The 21,332-nt window shown below is 39.8% G+C and overlaps 1 protein-coding gene across 1 annotated transcript in view; it reads left to right on the forward strand.

The window, feature by feature from the left end:
* Positions 1 to 16,031, forward strand: part of CTR9 (CTR9 homolog, Paf1/RNA polymerase II complex component) — a 28,877-nt gene extending 12,846 nt beyond the window's left edge. The window contains exons 9-25 of the mRNA XM_010384807.2: positions 22 to 258; positions 487 to 576; positions 683 to 811; positions 923 to 1,106; positions 2,761 to 2,849; positions 4,165 to 4,350; positions 4,433 to 4,520; positions 4,702 to 4,850; positions 6,538 to 6,654; positions 6,814 to 6,959; positions 7,874 to 7,945; positions 8,841 to 8,976; positions 9,442 to 9,588; positions 10,337 to 10,494; positions 11,536 to 11,632; positions 11,844 to 11,956; positions 14,967 to 16,031. Coding sequence (XP_010383109.1) covers positions 22 to 258; positions 487 to 576; positions 683 to 811; positions 923 to 1,106; positions 2,761 to 2,849; positions 4,165 to 4,350; positions 4,433 to 4,520; positions 4,702 to 4,850; positions 6,538 to 6,654; positions 6,814 to 6,959; positions 7,874 to 7,945; positions 8,841 to 8,976; positions 9,442 to 9,588; positions 10,337 to 10,494; positions 11,536 to 11,632; positions 11,844 to 11,956; positions 14,967 to 15,393 — 2,565 coding nt within the window. The 3' untranslated portion in view covers positions 15,394 to 16,031. The remainder of the gene's footprint in view (positions 1 to 21; positions 259 to 486; positions 577 to 682; positions 812 to 922; positions 1,107 to 2,760; positions 2,850 to 4,164; positions 4,351 to 4,432; positions 4,521 to 4,701; positions 4,851 to 6,537; positions 6,655 to 6,813; positions 6,960 to 7,873; positions 7,946 to 8,840; positions 8,977 to 9,441; positions 9,589 to 10,336; positions 10,495 to 11,535; positions 11,633 to 11,843; positions 11,957 to 14,966) is intronic.
* The last annotated feature ends 5,301 nt before the right edge of the window (positions 16,032 to 21,332 follow it).

The following is a 21,332-nucleotide window of genomic DNA, read 5'->3' on the forward strand; positions in this document are numbered from 1 at the left end:
TATTTTATTTTCAATCTTTAGGAAGATTATGACCAAGCTTTTCAGTACTATTATCAAGCCACACAGTTTGCCTCTTCCTCTTTTGTGCTCCCGTTTTTTGGTTTGGGACAAATGTATATTTATCGAGGTGACAAAGAAAATGCATCTCAATGCTTTGAGAAGGTTTTGAAAGCTTATCCTAATAATTATGAAACTATGAAAATTCTTGGCTCTCTGTATGCTGCCTCAGAAGATCAAGAAAAACGAGATATTGCCAAGGTACGTCTTTTTTTTAAAGTCTTAGCTGTTTACTGTTATCCCAAAACTTCCATTTCTCATTTCCTATTATTGCTAGTAGAAATATGATATAAACAGTTTTGTTAGCTGAGCTTGTTCCAGTTTAGATAACAAACAATGGACTTATTAAACAAACTTAAATAGCCCCCACTTTTAATTTTGACAACCTATTCATGGAATACTTCAGCTTAACAATCTCTTTTATCCCAGGGCCATTTGAAGAAGGTCACGGAACAGTATCCCGATGATGTTGAAGCCTGGATTGAATTGGCACAAATCTTGGAACAGACTGATATACAGGTGTTTGAGTAATGCTTTTTAATCTCCCATATGATGTGTTTTTTGTAAGCCTGGTGTAGTGTTTCTTTTCCACTTATACCTTTTTCTGTCAATCATGAAAATACAGGGTGCCCTTTCAGCCTATGGAACAGCAACACGAATCCTGCAGGAGAAAGTGCAGGCCGATGTCCCCCCAGAGATTCTCAATAATGTGGGTGCCCTCCATTTTAGACTTGGAAACCTAGGGGAGGCTAAGGTAGGAAAATAGAAATATTTCCTTCTTTTATACTGAATCAAGTTGAATGCACGGCTTTTTAAAAAGTGTATAAACTAAGTCTTTTAACAGTGTGATTTTTCTTTCTCATAGAAATATTTTTTGGCATCATTGGACCGTGCAAAAGCAGAAGCGGAACATGATGAGCATTACTATAACGCCATTTCCGTGACCACATCATACAACCTTGCCAGGCTATATGAGGCAATGTGTGAATTCCATGAAGCAGAAAAACTGTATAAAAACATCTTACGTGAACATCCTAATTATGTTGACTGTAAGGATTTTAAACTTCTTTATGTAATGAAATCCCTTCATTCCCACAAAAGCAGCAAAAATTTAGCCTGAAAAAAAATTTAGATTTGATAGTCAGAAATTTTTAAGGTTCTTATGTCCCCATTTCTCCAGGGCAGATTTGTGGCCTTAAAACAAAGGTGCAGCTTTACTTACATTTGTGCTATAAATAAGCAACTAAAACCAACTGGACCATATTTCAATGACTACACTATCTTCAGTGGGTCAACTACCTTTGTTAGGCTTTTAACAACTCCTTGGCATATTTGATAATGCATTTACCTTTGAAACATCCTGTTTTGATTTCATATGAACATTTTTGCAATGTTTATAGAGAAAGAGAAGTGCTTTTCCTTGAAATAATTATTACTAAAATGTCCTAATTTGAGTTTTGCAACCTATACATTGTAAAATATGGAAAGCTTTTAATTAAAAAATAATTTAGGCCTGGCATAGTGGCTCATGCCTGGAATCCCAGCACTTTGGGAGGCCAAGGCAGGGGGATCGCTTGAGTCCAGGAGTTCGAGACCACCCTAAGCAACCCCAATAGCGAGATCCTATCTTTATATTTTAAATAATAATAATTTACATAGGGTACTTAATTTTATTTGTGTGTATGAGGGTTTTGTTTTTGTTTTTGTACTTTCTTTAAAAAGAACCTAAAGCATGATGTTTTGACTCTAGTAAATCAGGAGCTTTGTGTGTGTGTGTGTGTGTGTGAGATGGAGTCTTGCTCTGTCACCCAGGCTGGAGTGCAATGTCACAGTCTAGGCTTACTGCAATCTCTGCGTCCCGGGTTGGTGCGATTCTCCTGCCTCAGCCTCCCGAGTAATTGGGATTACAGGGGCCCACCACCATGCCCGACTAATTTTTGTATTTTTAGTAGAGATGGGGTTTTGCCACATTGGTCAGGGTGGTCTCGAACTCCTGACCTCAGGTGATCTGCCCACCAAGGCCTCCCAAAGTGCTGGGATTACAGGCGTGAGCCACCGTGCCCGGCATATCAGGAGCTATTAACTTAGTGCCTGTCATGCTGTTATGGATGCAAAAGTGATTTAAAATAAGCAAGATTTCAGTTGAATGCCAGACTGAATATGAATTGATTTGATAGGCAGTAGTGAACCATTATTGGTATCTTGAGAGAAGTGACATTTCCTAGAGAAAACAACAACTTAAATTTGTGTAGCACTTCACTGTTATTTAATGGAAGAACCCCAGTTAGAGCTCAGGTCTTCTAAGTAGTAATACCTATTCATCAGACTTTCACTATTTTGCCATATTACAAGCACCTTTTTTAAAAAAAGGTAACTGACAATGGTGAGCATTGGAGAGAAATTAGAAATGGGCCAGTTCCAAGCTTTTTAAATAACTTAGCTTGAGATAAGGACTTAGACCAGGGAACTAGAATTGGGAGTGGAGTGGCAGAGGTGAGTCTTAGATTTCAGACAGTAAGTCTGGTTCGTGACAAAATTATTCTTTAACTTGTTGGATTGATGATTGATTATTGACTTTTGGGACTTTTATGTTTCTTGTATGGCTGTATTAATGAAAAAAATTTGTTTCAAAAGTACAACTTTAAAATTATGATACTTTATAGCTAATATTTGGGATATAAAAACTTTTAAATATGTTTTCAGGCTATTTGCGCCTAGGAGCCATGGCTAGAGACAAAGGAAACTTTTATGAGGCTTCAGATTGGTTTAAGGAAGCTCTTCAGATTAATCAGGTTGGTAATATTAACTCTTAGGTTTGAGAAATAATTATTTTCACTTTTCCTTCCCCATAAATCAGTTTTTCCTTTTAATCTTCCTGGTTTTGTCATCTTTTTGTTTTGTTTTGTTTTGTTTTGTTTTCATTCACTCATTAGATACTGAAGAATGTATTAGGTTGCATTATTAATCATGTTATAAATAGGGACCATGTTTTTTGTATAAATCTTTCCTATTGTCTTCCTTGTTCCTTCTTCCCTTCCCCCATCCTGTCCCTTCACTCCACTTCAACAAATGTGACCTGGCTCCTGTGTTTACTCTAGTTTACTTCACTTTCAGTTTAGTTAGTACCATATGAGAGAACTTCATAGAATCATAGTATCTTAGGATTTTGGATGGAACTATAGAGGTCATCTAAACGTTTTGAGGGCCCACAAAAAGAAATAGATTTCACATCATAGCCTAGTACACACAAATGTATATGTAGACAAACAACTGAAATGAAAGTTTCACAAATCATTATTTGCTTTTGCCAATGGACGACACACTGATATTTTTACTTTATTCCGTTCTGTTGCATTTACTATGTAGATAACTAAATACTAACTAAATTGATTTTACAACTCACTAATGGGTATCAACTCTCAGTTTGAAAACCACTGTTATGTGGGGGTCTACAACAAGAAGTGTGTATTTTCAAACAATTTTTTAATGATTTAACAATTTTTGTAAATCATTTTCAGGCTTCTGCAGCTGTAGATTCTCATTGTGAATCCCTTGCTTGCTCATGCATAAGTGTATTTGCAATACCAAATATACAGGTTTAGTATTTTTGACTGTTAGTGATGGTTTCACATGTGTAATGTTTTGGTTGAGATTTTAAATGGTGGACGAGTACTATGGATGTGAATGTGGGGAAGTAATTTTAATATTATGTAATTGGTCACAAGGCCTAATTTGCAGTAAGTATTGCTGTTTTATTTAACAATGTCTTGTTGCTTTGTATGCATTAATGTTTGGATGTAAAGATTGTGTGTCTATCCAACAGGGAGCCACAGTATTTAAATTGACCAACCTAAAGTTACAACTACTTTGAGGTGGCCAAATGTAAACTGAAAGCCTTAATTAAAGTGGTGTAATTTTGTATAACTTAGCATCAGTAGTTCAATAAATTTGGATTGCCATGCAAAAAAAAAAAAAGAAAGAAAAGAAAGAAAACCACTGTCATAATATAGCTTGTAAACCTCTTCAGTAATCAGCTGTTGTGGGAAGATGATTGATCTCTCTCAAACTAAACTGCAGATTTTCCTTCTTCATATATGTATGTTTCAGGATCATCCAGATGCTTGGTCTTTGATTGGCAATCTTCATTTGGCAAAACAAGAATGGGGTCCTGGACAGAAGAAGTTTGAGAGGATATTAAAACAGCCATCCACACAGAGTGACACCTATTCTATGCTAGCCCTTGGCAACGTGTGGCTCCAAACTTTACATCAGCCCACCCGAGATCGAGAAAAGGTAATCTCTTTTTGTCCTGTTAAACAAAACTGATACTCTACTTTCTTGTTTGAATCTTTTTTAAGAGTGCTTGTTTCTATAGGAAAAGCGTCATCAAGATCGTGCTCTGGCCATCTACAAACAAGTACTCAGAAATGATGCAAAGAATCTGTATGCTGCCAATGGCATAGGTAATTATAAAACTTGAGTACCTATAACAATTTGTTTTAAATGAATACTTTCAGAGGAATGTTTGTAAATCAGAATTTTTCTTAAAATATGATCAATGTAGTTGTTTTAAAATATAATTTTTAGTTGTTTTTCTGGCTCCAATTAGAAAATTCTTAAGCGTGAACCTTTTTATATCTTTAGGAGCTGTTTTGGCCCACAAAGGATATTTTCGTGAAGCTCGTGATGTATTTGCCCAAGTAAGAGAGGCAACAGCAGATATTAGTGATGTGTGGTTGAACTTAGCACACATCTATGTGGAGCAAAAGCAGTACATCAGCGCCGTTCAGATGGTAATAGCTTCTCTTTCAAGATATTTTTATATCTTGTTCATTGTTGAGCAGATCTTTTCTTAGCCATTCTGGCCCTGTCATGGAACTGCATGCTATCTCTTGTGATATTGTGTCTATTTAGAGATTTATAATTATATAATGCTAAGGCCAGGCTTTGGTATCCAGATAGAGATGGGAGTCCTGGTTCCACCATTAATTACATGCCTCAGGCAAGGGACATCCCTTGTGAGCCAGTTTTCCTATCTATAAAATGGAGATAATTGTACCCTAACTTCATAGAATTGTATGAGGATCCAGTATGAAAACTACTTGGCACTAGCATGCCTAGCATATTAGTAATACCCAGTAAGTAGTAGGATTTAATATTCATTTGTATATTCAGTTTCTGAAACTGAACTGTGAGTTTCAGAAAGGTTAAATGACTTATTTAAAAGAAAACGGGCCAGGCATGGTGGCTTACACCTGTAATCCCAGCACTTTGGGAGGTCGAGGTGGTCGAGGCGGATGGATGATGAGGTCAGGAGTTCAAGACCAGCCTGGCCAACTTGGTGAAACCCTGTCTACTAAAAATACAAAAATTAGCTGGGCATGGTAGCACGTGCCTGTAATCCCAGCTACTGGGGAGAGACTGAAGCAGGAGAATTGCTTGAATCCGGGAGGCGGAGGTTGCAGTAAGCTGAGATCGTACCACTGCACTCCAGCCTGGGTGACAAAGCAAGACTCTGTCTTGGGGAAAAAAAAGAAAAAAGAAAACAGGGATAAGATTTAATGACTGTAGGATTTTTTTTAATGCTTACATTTGTTGAGTGCTTGAGTTTGAAATAAAAGTCATACTCAGCATCCATAACATTGAAAAGTAAAAAGGATCTTCGGCTCTCTGGGATATATTATGGTCAGAAAGGAAAAGCTTACAAAAAGTAGAAGAAAAGAGCAATCCAGGCTCTGAGAAGTGGTTTACCTTTTTCTAAAATGGGTGGGTTATTATCAGTATTCACAGTATTGGAACCCAGATTGTATATGGTAGCTTCAGAGGCTGTGTTTTGTGAGGTTGGCCTTCCTGATCTCCTGAATAATAATGTTGCCTTTTATAAATGCAAATTACTAGGGATATTCAGGAAAAACCTGTCTTAATCATTTTTCATGAAAAAGGTCTTACTTATGACAAGAGGTATTCCGTGGTCAAAAAGTGCTATGTTCATGTCACAGTTAACACTAGTATTGTATTGGTTTTACCAAGAAGTTAACAATCAGAACTGTAAGACTCCTTGTGCTCATTGCCAGTAGGTGTGTTCTGCCAATTGTTAAGAAAGGTATAGACAGTAAAACCCAAAGGACACGGGTATATGACTTCTAATCAGTGGTCAATAAGCTGATTCTAGATAGTATTGCTAAAAATATGAAAAAGGCTTTACAATCTGTTTACCCCTTCTTTCAGTGTTGGTCCACATTTCAAATGGAAAGAAATCATTTCAAGCATCTAGTTTTTCTAATGGTCAGATTTTTATGTTATCAAAATGTATCCTGATGAATGTCAAAAATCATTCCCCAAATTATTCTTTGAAATTAACCATTCAAAGGGTAAAATACCTTTTTACAGAGCTTTAAAATTGCAGTGCCATTTTGCTACAAAATCAAAATGTCATGTATTCTTTGTTGTGTTTTAATTAACTTTTTTCTTTTTTTGTAGTATGAAAACTGCCTCAGAAAGTTCTATAAGCACCAAAACACTGAAGTTGTGCTCTATTTGGCACGGGCCCTCTTCAAGTGTGGCAAGTTACAGGAATGCAAACAGACTTTGCTAAAGGTAAAAAGGAGACTATTATTCCCATCCATTTCTGTGCTACATTGTATTTTTTAATTCTTTGTTATGCATGTTCACATACCTACTACTTAATAATACTCTGCTGTCTAAAATCCTTTTCATGTCACTTGACCATATGAAATATTTATTTTTTATTCACAGGCTAGACATGTGGCACCCAGTGATACAGTTCTTATGTTTAATGTGGCCTTGGTCCTACAAAGATTAGCTACCTCTGTCCTGAAAGATGAAAAAAGTAATCTGAAGGAAGTACTTAATGCTGTGAAAGAACTGGAGCTTGCACATAGGTAAAGATTTTGTAGAAACAGCCTATTAAATGCTTTGTTTGGTCTATGACCATACCATCTTGAACGCTCCCGATTTTGTCTGAAATGCTTTATTTGTTTAAAGCCATTTGTCTCAAGCTGCTGAAAATCACTTACTTCTAAAGGTGGTCTATTGGAATCATTCCAGCAATAGTTAAGCCAATGCAGACAGCTGCTGCCACCAGGTGGTGCCAAACTATAGTCAGGATCCTGCCAGATTTGGATCTTGTAGCTCAACCTGTAGGACTGGCTGGCTAGCTTTGCAAACTTGCCATAGATTTTTCATTAATCTGACAGTAATGTGACCCAGCATTTTACACATGTGAAATTTTTTAGACACTTAACGTTGGTTTTCTATTTTACACCAATGTGTCTTTTAATGGGATGTTGATTTTCATTGAACTAGGATTCAGGTTTTACCTCTTAAATAATGCTTACTAGTTTTATTCAGTTCAGCTCAAAATTTATTTAACCATATAGTATTTATATGGTGATTCAGTGTGTGGTGAAATTAAAACCTGTTATCTCTTCAGGTTTTGTCCAACTTTATTTGTATTCTTATTTAACAATTCTTGCCTTGCCTGGTAAATTATAAGTGCTTTCATGGCCTGAGCCCCCTAACCTCCATCCTGACATATTCAGTAAATTTCATGTTTAGTAAATAGTCGTTGCTTGAATTGATTTGTGGTTATTTGTGAATTTACTGATAATATTAAATATAACTTAGACCATCTTGAGGAACGTGTCTATTAAATGTAATGAGTGGCATAAATTTGTGTAAATCAGTTAATATGCAAACCTATTCTCAGATTTTGTAGAACAGATTAATTTTTTAAGGGCTTTATTTCATTACAATCTCTTTTTTTTAAAGTAAAGTATTTTTTCATTTCATTTAGATACTTCAGTTATTTGAGTAAAGTGGGAGATAAAATGAGATTTGATTTGGCCCTTGCTGCTACAGAAGCCAGGTAATGTTACTATTTATGGAAGGTGACTTTGGGTGAGGCAGTGATATTTGCATGGGCTGGTAAAGTGACACAGTAGGGAACAGAGGTTCCTGACCTTCCACAGGTCAGTCTTTCACACTTCTCTTGGGGACTTTCTAATCTTTACCAGGATTTTTTCCTTTCAGGGAACTGGGCAAATTGCCTTAGAACAAGTACTTAAGTTGTGGGGGAAATACTTTTCTATTTTACTTATGTCAACTGTGTCAGCCTAGTCAAGATAAAATTCACGACTCTGAGTTATATGGAAAGATAATGTTGGAAATCTTTTTAGCTGTGCTTTCAGAGGACATTTATAGTTTGGAAACTTAACGTAGTTGGCAGTATTGGCTTATAATAAACTAAGTTAATTTTGCTAATTAAGACTTCATACTTTGGTATAGTGTGGGATGTGTAATGCAAAAAATAAATTATTTTTTTTGACTGGGTGCAGTGGCTCACGCCTGTAATCCCAGCACTTTGGGAGGCCGAGGTGGGCAGATCACCCGAGGTCAGGAGTTCGAGGGCAGCGTGACCAACATGGAGAAACCCCGTCTCTACTAAAAATACAAAATTAGCCAGGCGTGGTGGTGTACACCTGTAATCCCAGCTACTCAGGAGGCTGAGGTAGGAGAACCGCTTGAACCCAGGAGGCAGAGGTTGCGGTGAGCCAAGATGGCACCATTGCACTCTAGCCTGGGCAACAAGAGCAAAACTCCGTCTCAAAAAAAAAAAGAAACATTTTTTTAAAAAAAAGACTTCACATAGATCAACTAATGGTCCTGCTTCAGATTTTTTAATTTGTGTAAGGAAAATAGATGTGCTGAGTTTTTCAATATAGTAGTTGCATTCATGTTTCTCTAAACCTGGAATGTTCTAGGCAGTGTTCTGACTTACTGAGCCAGGCCCAGTACCATGTGGCCCGGGCACGCAAACAAGATGAAGAAGAGCGGGAGTTGCGGGCTAAGCAAGAGCAAGAAAAGGAACTGTTAAGGCAGAAACTTCTTAAAGAACAGGTATCTTGTATTTTCCAGTTATACTGGAATTAATTGTGTGCATGCATACACTTTGTATGTTTAAAAAAAAAAGTCCTCTGCCAGATGTGGTGGCTGATGCCTCTAATCACAACACTTTGGGAGGCTGAGGTGGGTGGAGGGCAGCTCACTTGAGGTCAGGAGTTCAACACTAGCCTGGCCAACATAGTGAAACCCTGTCTCTACTAAAAATACAAAAATTAGCCAGGAGTGGTGGCACACACCTGTAATCCCAGCTACTTGGGAAACTGAGGCAGAAGAATCATTTGAACCTAGGAGGCCAAGGTTGCTGTGAGCCAAATTGCACCACTGTACTCCAGTCCAGGCAACAGAGTGAGACTCCGTCTCAAAAAAAAAAAGAAGTCCTCTACTTAGGATGGTAGCCATTAATTTTTCATCATAAGAAAATTTTCAGTGGTGCTTCTTTTCCACCATTTTTCCTCATAGGAAGAGAAACGTCTCAGAGAAAAGGAAGAGCAAAAGAAACTTTTGGAACAGCGGGCCCAGTATGTGGAGAAGACCAAAAATATTCTTATATTTACTGGTGAGACTGAAGCAACAAAAGAGAAGAAAAGAGGTGGTGGTGGTGGACGGGTAAGATATAATTCCTGCTAGCACGAGTGACCTCAGTCTCTGTCTTTTGACTTTGAGAAATGAGGATAATTGGTTAAATTCCTTCTGTACTTACTAGTTTTGACTTCCTCTTTTGTTAAGAGACAGTCTTCCAACACAGAGAATGATTTCAATGGTATCCAGTATTTAGCAATGCATTCCAAGGTTAGCTAAGTATATTTTACCTTGTAGTTGTCTTTTAAATAGTTGATTTTTGCAGTTTTAACTGGTTGAGACTTTCATCTCAATTAGAAGTCTTTAAAATATGGGCCTAGCCAAGAACCTTTTCCACGTGACTTAGTAAAAGATCCTTCATTCGGGCCAGACACGGTGACTCATTCCTGTAATCCTAGCACTTTGGGAGGCCGAGGTGGGCAGATCACTTGAGGTTAGGAGTTTGAGACCAGCTTGACCAACATGGTCCATATCTCTACTAAAAAGTACAGAAATTAGCCAGGTATAGTGATGCATGCCTGTAATCCCAGCTACTTGGGAGGCTGAGGCACAAGAATCACTTGAACCTAAGAGGCAGAGGTTGCAGTGAGCCGAGATTGCCCCACTGCACTCCTACCTGGGCAAAAGAGTGAGACTTCATCTCAAAAAAAAAAAAAAAAAAAAAATCCTTCATTGTCAAATGACTGATAGGATATGGCCCCTTTCTGTACCTTAGCATTCTAACCACATTCCACCAACCAGGAAATAACTGACTGTAGGCTTGTTTGGATTTTAGCGTTCTAAAAAGGGAGGAGAGTTTGATGAATTTGTCAATGATGACACTGATGATGACCTACCTATATCCAAAAAGAAGAAGAGAAGAAAGGGTAGTGGCAGTGAACAAGAAGGTGAAGATGAGGAGGGTGGTGAGAGAAAGAAGAAAAAGAGGAGAAGGTAATGTCATCATTAATGTGTTTTAAGTAACCTCGTAAAAGTGGTGAAAGACCTTTTACCTTCTGAATCTTTTGATGTTTAGAATTTATGAACACTTGATCCAAACAGTGAAGCTTTTTGTGCCCCCACTTCCTACTTTAATTCTAAGATAGACCCCAGTACAAAATCCACTGAGTACCTGGGATTTCCATACATCTCCACAGCTTTCCTTCTAAGAGCTACAAGTTAGTCATAATTGCCTTTCTTGTGTCTCTAAATATTTATTGGAAAACATGTGATTTAGAATAAGACCTGGATTGTGTCCACACTAACTGTGCATGTGCAATCTTGGAGAAATCACTAAGCTTCAGTTTCCTCTCTGTCATTGGTAACAGCAATGCCTACCTCATGGTTTTTGCTCAATGCATAAGATGTGAATGTGTGTGAAAGCACCTGTAAAACCACTCAGTGTTCTCTGCTGTTAAGATCAAGGATGCCCTACCCATTTCTTATGTGGAGGTGCCTCCTAAGCTACTTTGTCCCTCTCTTATTGTGCTATCCTGTCCAGGAACCTCCATTCAGCTATCTTATCTAGACTGCCCTTCCCAACCCTTGGCCGACTGTATTTGGGAAAGAACCTGATAATTCATTAAGACACAGACTTGTGAAATTGAAGCTGTGGTGAGGATATTAGTAGCAGGCCTGGAATCAGTAGTTGGGAAAGAAGGAAGAGGAGGGGAAAGATGTTGAAGTCAGGAGCCTGTGTCTTTTCTCATGTTCTCTATCACTCCACCAAGTGCAAGATTCAAATGCAAATTAATGAGACCTCAGCAGTGACTAAATTAATCAGCAGACATTGCATAAATACATCGTTTTACAGATTTCTGAGCCACGTGCAGCAAGAGTAAGTTATATCTTCTGCCCTTGAGGAGTGAACAGTATGATTGAGGACAGCACCCATATAGAAGAGGATTCAGAATGAATAATAATTTAATGGCAAAGTAGTCTGCAACTTTATAGGTAGGCTCTTGACAAACTCTCTCTTGGTGTTCACTATTTAAGACTTCCGAAGGGAGAAGAAGGATCTGATGATGATGAAACAGAAAATGGACCCAAACAGAAAAAACGACGTCCACCAAGAGCAGATAAGAAAAAGGCTGTAAGTTTATAGTACTGTGTTTTTCTGTCCCCTGGTAGACATGAAAGATTGCACTAGAATACATTCTTTCCTTGCAGCTTTCTCAAGCACGAATGCTGTTTTCAAAGTTCATCAGTGGTTGTTTGATTGTATCATTGTAATGCAAACCCAATTTAACAAGATGGCCTAATGTAAGCGTCTTGACAAATCTATTATGTTTGACATTCTTTAGCCCAAGCCAGAACGTCTGCCTCCATCAATGAAGGGAAAAATAAAATCCAAAGCCATAATTTCATCAAGTGATGACTCTTCGGATGAGGATAAACTTAAAATTGCTGATGAAGGGTAGGATATTTTCTCTTTGTAAATTCTTCTCATGATGTAGATAAATCAAAAGTGATTACTAATCTACCTGTCTATACTAGAAAAATATACTTTTCTTTATTTTTATTTACAAATAATAAGAGGGGTGGGGACAGACTTGAAAACTGGAGGAAATAGATAACTGGGAGTGTTGCTGTGCCGAAATGTCTTCTCCCCAGCTTCTTAGAATCTGAGAGCTGGAAGAAAGTTTAACTTGTCATTTTGTCCTACTACATCTTTTCTCTCAAAGAAGAAAACCTTTTTTGAAATCTCATTTCTTCATGGATGTTAGCTGAAATTTCCTAGATGACATCCTTCTAAATAAAATGTATCATTTTGCTGCCCTACTGTTGACACACTAAAAGTGTTACAGGTAGCCAAGTCCTGGTCATATGGAGATAGGCTATTTCTTTTTATTTATTTGTTTATTTATTTATTTATTTTTGAGATGGAATTTTGCTCTCATTGCCCAGGCTGGAGTGCAATGGCACGATCTTGGCTCACCACAACCTCCACCTCCTGGGTCCAAGTGATTCTCCTGCCTCAGCCTCCCGAGTAGCTGGGTTTACAGGCATGCGCCACCACACCTGGCTAATTTTGTATTTTTAGTAGAGACAGGGTTTCTCCATGTTGAGAGATAGCCTATTTCTTGACTGTTTCCTCCCCTGTTGTGCAGTGGTAAGTCAACAGTACCTGCTCCGTGGAGGACTTATCCTAGACTCCTTCCGCAAGACTCTTCTTTAGTTCATGGCCCACCCAGTGAAGCATAAAATCATTTGTCCTAAACTTGCCCCTCAAGCTCAAGTTGTCCCCCATTTGGATTTCTCAACCAGGTCTCTTAATACTGTACTACACTGTGTTCTTCTGTAGCCATCGTTTTCATTTATTCATTCAACAGACATTTGAACATCCAGTGTGTGATAGTCTAAGTGCTGGTAAGACAGAGAGAAAAGATAGGCCCATAAATTCTCCAAGGAATTTCTGCTTCAGGCAGTGGCGAAGAACAGATAAACCAAAACCATGTTGTAGACTGGGTGCAGTGGCTCACACCTGTAATCCCAGCACTTTGAGAGGCCAGGGTGGGTGGATCACCTGAGGCCAGGAGTTTGAGACCAGCCTGGCTAACATGGCGAAACCCCATCCCTACTAAAAGTACAAAAGTTAACCAGGCATGGTGGTGTGTGCCTGTAATCCCAGCTACTAGGGAGGTTGAGGGACAAGAATCGCTTGAAACCAGGAGGCAGAGGTTGAAGTAAGCCGTGATGGCACCACTGCACTCCAGTCTGGGCGACAGAGTGAGACTCTTGTGAAAAACAACAACAACAACAAAACCCCACATTATAGTTGGATTAATGTTATCATGTGAATTTGCATTATTGCTCTCCAGGAACCATACCTAGTCTTGAGTTTGGGTGGTGGTAGGAGTTGTAAGAGATGTTTTTTTCTAAAAGAAAGGGTGTTTGAGTTGAGTCTTAGAAGAATTGGGATTCCTGAGGCAGAGGTTAGCATGTTGAGGAGGCTAAGGCTTCTGGTGGGGATTGGACTCATAGGGTGGTAATCTATAAAGAACCAAATTTGCAGTTCTGGCCAGGTGAGGTGGCTCACGCCTATAATCCCAGCACTTTGGGAGACTGAGGCAGGAAGATCACTTGAGGCCAGAAGTTTGAGACTAGCCTGGGCAACACAGTGAGACTCCATCACTACAGAAATTTTATAAAAACAAAATAAACAAAAAAGATTTGCAGTTCCCTTTTTCTCTGAAGGCACCGGCTGACACATCTGGATTGTTTTTCTGTAAAGCACTGTTTAGCCCTTGTCCCCATGGTGTTATCCAGGTCTGTTTAGAGATGTGCATGATCAGTGTAATGAAATACATGGTTTTCAAAGACTGAGCACTGTTAAATGTGTCGGCAGAAAGGTCCATTGTGAGATGCTGAGCTGCTTCCAAATCTGTACCTGAAGTCAAGGCCAAGTTTGTTTGAGCCACTTGCATCAATTAAGCTTTGTCCTGACCATCATAAAGTGTGTTTGCTTATTTGGCGAGATGGAATGGAGTGAATTGGATCCCAGGGAAGACCCACAGGTCTTTAATATGTATATAGAAAGAGAGTAATATATTTCACCTCCCTCACCGTTCCTAGACCGAACTCTGGGATTCAGTATTCCTTTACTGGAATATCTGTCATGAAAACCAGAACTAAGGAAGGTGCCAGAGAAGTGTGTCTGCTCCAAAGGAGTGGTCACAGTGGTTAAGGGAATGTTCTTTCCTCAGAGCCTCCAGGAGACCAAGACTCTGAGGGTGCTGCCACCATTCTAAGCATAAGCGTGACTTCCCCTTTCCTTTCACATATCAACTGAGAAGTAGAGGGGAGAGCTTGGGAGCAAAGGCAAATAAACCAAAGGGCCCCTTTAGCCCCAGTTCCCTATCTTGAGCAAGTCTGGTCATGGTGGAGGAGACCTAGTGCAGTAGCAAATCTTAGGACAGGAATAATGACCTCACTCTTCAGGTACCTATTAGCACCGATGGCAATAGGACAGGGAAATATCCTTTGAAACCCTTTTCTGCCTTTGGAAAAGGGTTAATTCTTCAAAGTCTTCAAACCAGTTGAGATCCTGGATTTCATCTTTGTTTCTGTTAATTTGCTTACAAAGATAAACAAATGTATCCCTTTTCATAATTTTATATATGAAATTGGGAAGTGCTTCATTCTGATTAAAAGTGCCCAGTGAATCACCATCCCGGTTTATATTTTGACTTATAGCTAAAGTGCCTTATCTTTTTTTACTTTTTAAACCTTTTTGAATTGTGAAATATATTACATTTACAGAATAGTACACAAAACAAGTATCACAAAATGATACCTGTGTAACCACTACTTAGGTCAAGAAATAGAATATTAAATGCCCTTATGTTTTAAAAGTACATTCTCTGCTTATCAAGGCCCCAGTTAGCCAGAATCCTCAGCTTCTAACCAATGATCATCTTTGCCAGACATCCCAGGAACAGCAACAGCAACAGTGACTCAGACGAGGACGAACAGCGAAAGAAACATGCCTCATCAGAGAGTGATTCTGATGAGAACCAGAACAAGTCTGGCAGCGAGGCCGGCAGTCCCCGGAGGCCACGAAGACAGCGGTCAGATCAGGACTCAGACAGTGACCAGCCATCCAGAAAGAGAAGGCCCTCTGGTTCTGAGCAGTCTGACAATGAATCTGTGCAGTCAGGGAGAAGCCACTCAGGAGTTTCTGAGAACGACTCTTGCCCAGCTTCTCCAAGTGCCGAATCAGACCACGAATCAGAGAGAGGATCTGATAATGAGGGTTCTGGCCAAGGCTCTGGAAATGAATCGGAACCAGAGGGATCCAACAATGAGGCCTCAGATAGAGGCTCAGAACATGGGTCAGATGATAGTGACTAGGTTTCATTTCATCAATAAGCTTCATCTCTGGAGGAAACTTTTTTAATATATGAAAGCTGTGATAAAAATGTTTCAGATGTTTAGTCAATTGTGAAATTTTTCTTAAGGCAATTTTCTTTTCTATCAGTTTGTATATTACTAAGCCCCAAGAGACATTTCCTGTGCTAGAGTCCAATATTTGAGTCTCTTGTACAAATGAGACTATTCTTTGTGGTACAATTCCACCTATCATATGTGAAAACTGCAGTAAAAATAAACCCAGATGCTAAATCATTCCTACAAAGGTTTGACTGAAACTGTGGCAGATGGCTCATCTTCTTTATATGTTAAGCAGCATACTCTTTTGATTTTTATTGCAATCTTTTACCAAGTGGTGCACAAACTTGGTATTGATGTCTTTATTCCGTTTTGAGTGTAGACTGAGAATGTTTTATTTTCTGAAGGCAGAGATATCTACTGTATAATTGCACCAAAGTACATTTGAAAGGAAGGTTTTCAATAGTATAATACTGCAGCGATGTAGATAAAATCACAAATATATAATTTGTTAGGTTGAATAAGGTGTGGAAAATGCTTTTCTGTTAGTAGAATGCAAAAACCTACCTAAGCCACGTAATAAATTCTTTTACCAACTTTTATGGGTAATTTTGTGTCTTTTTTGTTTTGATATATTTGTGCATGGCAGTTTAGCAGAAATTATGCAAATATTTGAAAAATCCTACATTAAGCCTCAAGACTTTTATAATTCTTACAGATTTGTGGAGTGTTTATTTTAAAGGTGCAAGAAAACAAAGGTACCAGCATGTATTTTTGTTTTCAGTAATTCAGTAATTAACAAGAGTAACATTTTTATGTAGCAGTTTGTAAGAGCTTTAATTATTGTAGTCAACAAGTATTATTAAATGTGCTATATTAGCCATTGAGGTGAGAATGCAGAGATAAAGTTCCCTTCTTGTCTTTAGAAATTGAATAAAGATAAATTTATTGCCCGTGTGACGTGAGAAATAGGGTAATGATGTTTGCACAGGTTGTGGGAGCAAAAAGGAGGTTGGAGGAAGCAGTGAAGACAAGGTTTCTTGAAGGACAGGAGTCCTGAGATGACTCAGCCTGAGCCAGGGCTCCTGCCTGTACCTCAGGATCAGTCTCCCATTTCTTAGTGGAGTTGGTGTCAGTAGGAGCAGGCAGCATAGATAATGGGCCTAGTGCAGTGGCTTGTGCCTGTAATCCCACCATTTTGGGAGGCTGAGGCAGGAAGATTGCTTGAGGCCAGGAGTTTGAGACCCTCCCTGAGCAACCTAGCAAGGCCCAATCTCTACAGAAAAATTTAAAAATTAGCCAGGCGCTGTGGTATGCACCTATAGTCCCAGCTACTTGGGAGGCTGAGGCAAGAGGACTGCTTGAGCCCAGGAGTTCTAGGTTACAGTGAACCATGATTGTACCATTGCACTCAGCCTGAGTAACAGAGCTGAGAGCAGAGATACTGGAACCCAGGAGTCCAGGACTGGAATCTCACTTCATGACACTAACTAGCCATGTGACTTTGGGCAAGTTACTTTCCCTAGATAGGCCACATGCCTCATCTAAATCAAACCATTTCTCCACTGTTAATCTTGAAAGCCTCAGTTCAGTGTCACAATTAGAGAATAAGACTTGTATTGTCTTTGATGTTCATTTGGAACTAGACCAAGCACCACAATTAGAGCTATTTAATTAAACAATAAATTTTGTTGAAATTTACACAAGAAAAAACATTATTCTGAATCCGAAGCTTTAAACTCCTTCCCCACTGAAATTACTTAACAGTCTTTTTAAGCAGACTATCCCATTATAGCAAAAGACTATATACCCAACTCAGGAATGTTGTGAGGATGATGAGTTAAGGTAGGTTAAATGATGAATGCACTGTAAATTCCCAATAAAATTATGCATGTGATTGAATTGGCTCTGAATATTTGGCACTGTTCATCAAGCTTGGCTCGTTTAGCCTAAGTGGGGACTAGGTCAGTTACTCTTTCACAGGTCATCCTTTAAAAAATTCTTCCTAGTTCCCTTTGAGAAAAATATTTTGAATCTCCAGGAAATGTGATTTTCCTGGAGCTTTTAAAGTATCCCTTGTTTTGGTTCCACTAATGAACAATTTCCATCCCTGGGAGTGTAATTAGCCAAAACAGGCAAGAAAGACCTTTTAAGGGATAATAATATCATCTCCTCAAACTGGAATTTGGAGCCTATGATCAGTGCAGCTTTTGTCACAGGGGTAGTTTCTGATGCTCTGGTCTTTTGGGTGTGTTAGGAAGTATGGGTTGGTGGCAGCGCTTCCTGTAATGGCATTATGGGCCCAGGAAAGGGTATGTGCTACAGGCAAATCAAATACGTCTAGACTGCAGTGCATCCTCCGATTTGGGCCCGAGCAAATCAGACTGCAGCTAGAGGCAGAGATTCTCACTTTGGATCAGCCCCTATGATAGGAAGGCTGCCCTGGCTCCTAGTTTGACTTTGACACTCACTTGATGTGACAAAATGCTTCACTTTTCAGCCTCAGTATCCCTATCTATAAAATAGGTTGTTTATGATCCTTTTAACATTCTGGGGGCTTTCTCAATTATTTTATTCATTTATTTATTTATTTATTTTTGAGACAGAGTCTTGCTCTGATGCCAGGCTGGAGTGCAGTGGTATGAGCTTGGCTCCCTGCAACCTCCACCTAACTGGGTTCAAGCGATTCTCCTGCCTTAGCCTCCCAAGTAGCTGGGATTACAGGCGCTGGTCACCATGCCTAGCTAATTTCTGTATTTTTAATAGAGACAGGGTTTCGCCATGCAGGCCAGGCTGGTTTTGAACTCCTGACCTCAGGCGATCCGCCCAGCTCAGCCTCCCAAAGTGCCGGGGTTACAGATGTGAGCCACCGCGCCCAGCCCAAATAATTTTAAATACAGTGTCTCTACCTCAACTGCATTATTCACTTGAGGTGTTTCTAGTAATTGAAAATCTTTTCTGCTATTTTAAGCCTAATTTCTTATAGACACCAGGCTGGTCTCAAACTCCCAACCCCAAGTGATCCGCCCACCTCGGCCTCCCAAAGTGCTGAGATTATAGGCATGAGCCACCGCACCCAGCAAAAACAATTAAAAATATATATATATATAAAGAAGTATATTTATTTGGCTCTTGTCTTTTGCTGTTTTTTTGTTTTGTCTTTGTTTTTGTTTTTGTTTTTTTGAGACAGAGTCTCACTCTGTCGCCCAGGCTGGAGTGCAGTGGCACAATCTTGGCTCACCAACCTCCACTCCCAGGTTAAAGCGATTCTCCTGCCTCAGCCTTCTGAGTAGCTGGGACTACAGGCATATGCCACCATGCCCAGCTAATTTGTGTATTTTTAGTAGAGACGGGGTTTCGCCATGTTGGCCAGGCTGGCCTTGAACTCCTGACCTCATGTGATCCACCTGCCTCGGCTTCCCAAAGTACTGGGATGACAGGCGTGAGCCACTGTTACTGTCCCCTTTTGCTGTTATTTATTCTGCTTTACAGTAGAAGTATTTTGATAACATTTTTTTTCATTTTAAAAACAGTGAGTTCTGGAAAATATCTCAATTTTTGTGCATATGCCTTGATATAGCTGATCAATTCTGGGTTGCCACTACTCTAATACTCTGGAGGGCAAGTATATTTGTTCACGAAGTCCACAGCTAAATAGTGAAGAGAACACTTATTAGCAAGGCATGTGGGGCTGGCTTCTCAGGTGTCTTCTGCAAAAGTCACTCAAGTTGTGAATTTACCTTCTTTTTAATTCTGTTTCCTAAACAGACCTCAATCCCGTGGGTTCGTTCCCCAGAGTGTTTTCCAGGACATGCTAGTTCCAAAAGATACTCCTTAAAAAAGAGTTCTATAGTCAAGTTAGTTATGAAAATGCTATAACAATTAGGAAGTTTTGATGACAATTCACAGAAAACGCTGTTTCAAACTGATTTAGCAAGAAGGAAAGGCCAGACACGGTGGTTCACGCCTGTAATCCCAGCACTTTGAGAGGCTGAGGTGGGTGGATCACCTGAGCTCAGGAGTTCGAGACCAGCCTGGCCAACATAGTGAAACCCCATCTCTACTAAAAATACAAAAATTAGCAGAGTGTGGTGGTGCACACCTGTAATCCCAGGTACTCAGGAGGCTGAGGCATGAGAATCACTTGAACCCAGGAGACAGAGGTTGCAATGAGCTGAGATCTTGCCACTGCTGTCTACCCTAGGCAGCAGAGCGAGATTCTGTCTCCAAAAAAAAAAAAAAAAAAAAAAGGAAAGATAATTGTATCCTATAACTGGACATCTGGACATCTGGGGGGATTGCTGAAAGGAAGCTACAGTTCAACCAGAAGGTTCAGTATTATGAAAGACTCAGTTTTATTCATGCTTTTTATCATGCGTATAGAAGAGTATATGATGTAATAAATATAAATTAATACCTCTATGTCCCTACCAGAGGCTTCCTGGGTGCCCTTTCCCAGTTGTACCCCTCTCCTTTCCCATATATGCTATGTTTGAGCAAAGTGTTTAAACCTATCTGGAGGTTTAGCCCTCTTCTGACGATGTAGGTCATAATTTGAACATTGGTATCATTGTGTGTTACCGTAGAAAGTGAGGTGTGAGGCTCCTTGCCTCTGCCCTGCGTGACCCCTTAGTGTTGGTTGAAATGATCTATTTATTCCCACCACACCATGAGCTTGAGGACAGAGCTTATAGTGTTTCCATCTATTTTCCAGGGGCCAATCATAAAGTTTGGCAAGAAGTGGATGCTAATTTATATTTTGAATATAAATTTAAAACTGAATTAACATGGAGGCTGTGGAAAGGATTGGACTGTCTGCTCTGAGGCCTCTGGCAGCTCCATCCTGCTCTTCTAGCATGTGTTTTAACAAATTCATTTTGTGGAACTCAGGTTTCCACTTGCACTCAGTGGTAGCATGTGGCATGGGTCCAGGTCCCCTTCACAGACGCGGCCACAGCAGATGCACTGCCAGACTCTCCACGTGGCTGGAAATGGTCAGTCTGCTGTTTCTTACAAATCGTCCTCATGCCCACCAGGTTTTGTTCTCATTTTGACAATTGTGAAGGCATTGAATGTCCGTCTGACTACTCAAAGATCACTACTCTTGAGCATAATCTCAATAAACGAACGTGTAGGTTTGTCTTGAGTCCCAGACAGGGTGGAATGTATGTGATATTATCTTCTCCAGAGGGAGATCAATGCCAAAACCTTTGTTCTCTTCTGAACTGCTTTGAAACAATACTGTTCTTTGAAACAATACTGTTTTGATCTCCCATGGGAGCTGCTGCTCCGATTTCCTTAACTGAAAAGAAGTGGCGACTTCATTTCCTGCCTTAGCCCACTACAGATTGTCCTGGCCTGCATGTGTGTGCCTGTGCCTAGGTGCAGACACGCTCCTTAATTATCTCACCTCCTGCTGCTTCCAGCTTGGAGTGGAAGCTAAAGCTATCAGGCCAAGGAGGTGGGAGAAGGGAGCACCACCATATTCCTTGGCCGGAAGCAACTGTGAGGGACAAATGCTGGGGCTAATTTAATGGATTTAAAACCTTGTTTCCACAGCCTGCAACCTTCTTGTTGGTTCTAGCTGAACTCTGGCATGGGAACTATGCACTATATGCACTATGCACTATAATTTCTGAAATTATAGAAATTTCAGAACTTGGGTTCCCACCCTTTTGATCCTCCAGGAAGACTTGGGACCCTCCCTTCTGGAATCTCATATTGCAAACAGCTGATCTTGTTCAAAACTCCCATTCAAGGCAGCTCAGAAGTTCCCAGTAGTCACATGAGCTGACAGTGTGCTCCCCATGTCAGCTGTGGTGTGGCTGGTAGGCCCTTGTTCCTGTGGCAGGGATGACAAATGCCTTACAGTTATTTGGCTCTAGACAATGGGGTTGGAGCAT

The sequence above is a fragment of the Rhinopithecus roxellana genome, chromosome 15 (assembly GCF_007565055.1).
Source record: "Rhinopithecus roxellana isolate Shanxi Qingling chromosome 15, ASM756505v1, whole genome shotgun sequence".
Classification (NCBI taxonomy): Eukaryota; Metazoa; Chordata; class Mammalia; order Primates; family Cercopithecidae; genus Rhinopithecus; species Rhinopithecus roxellana.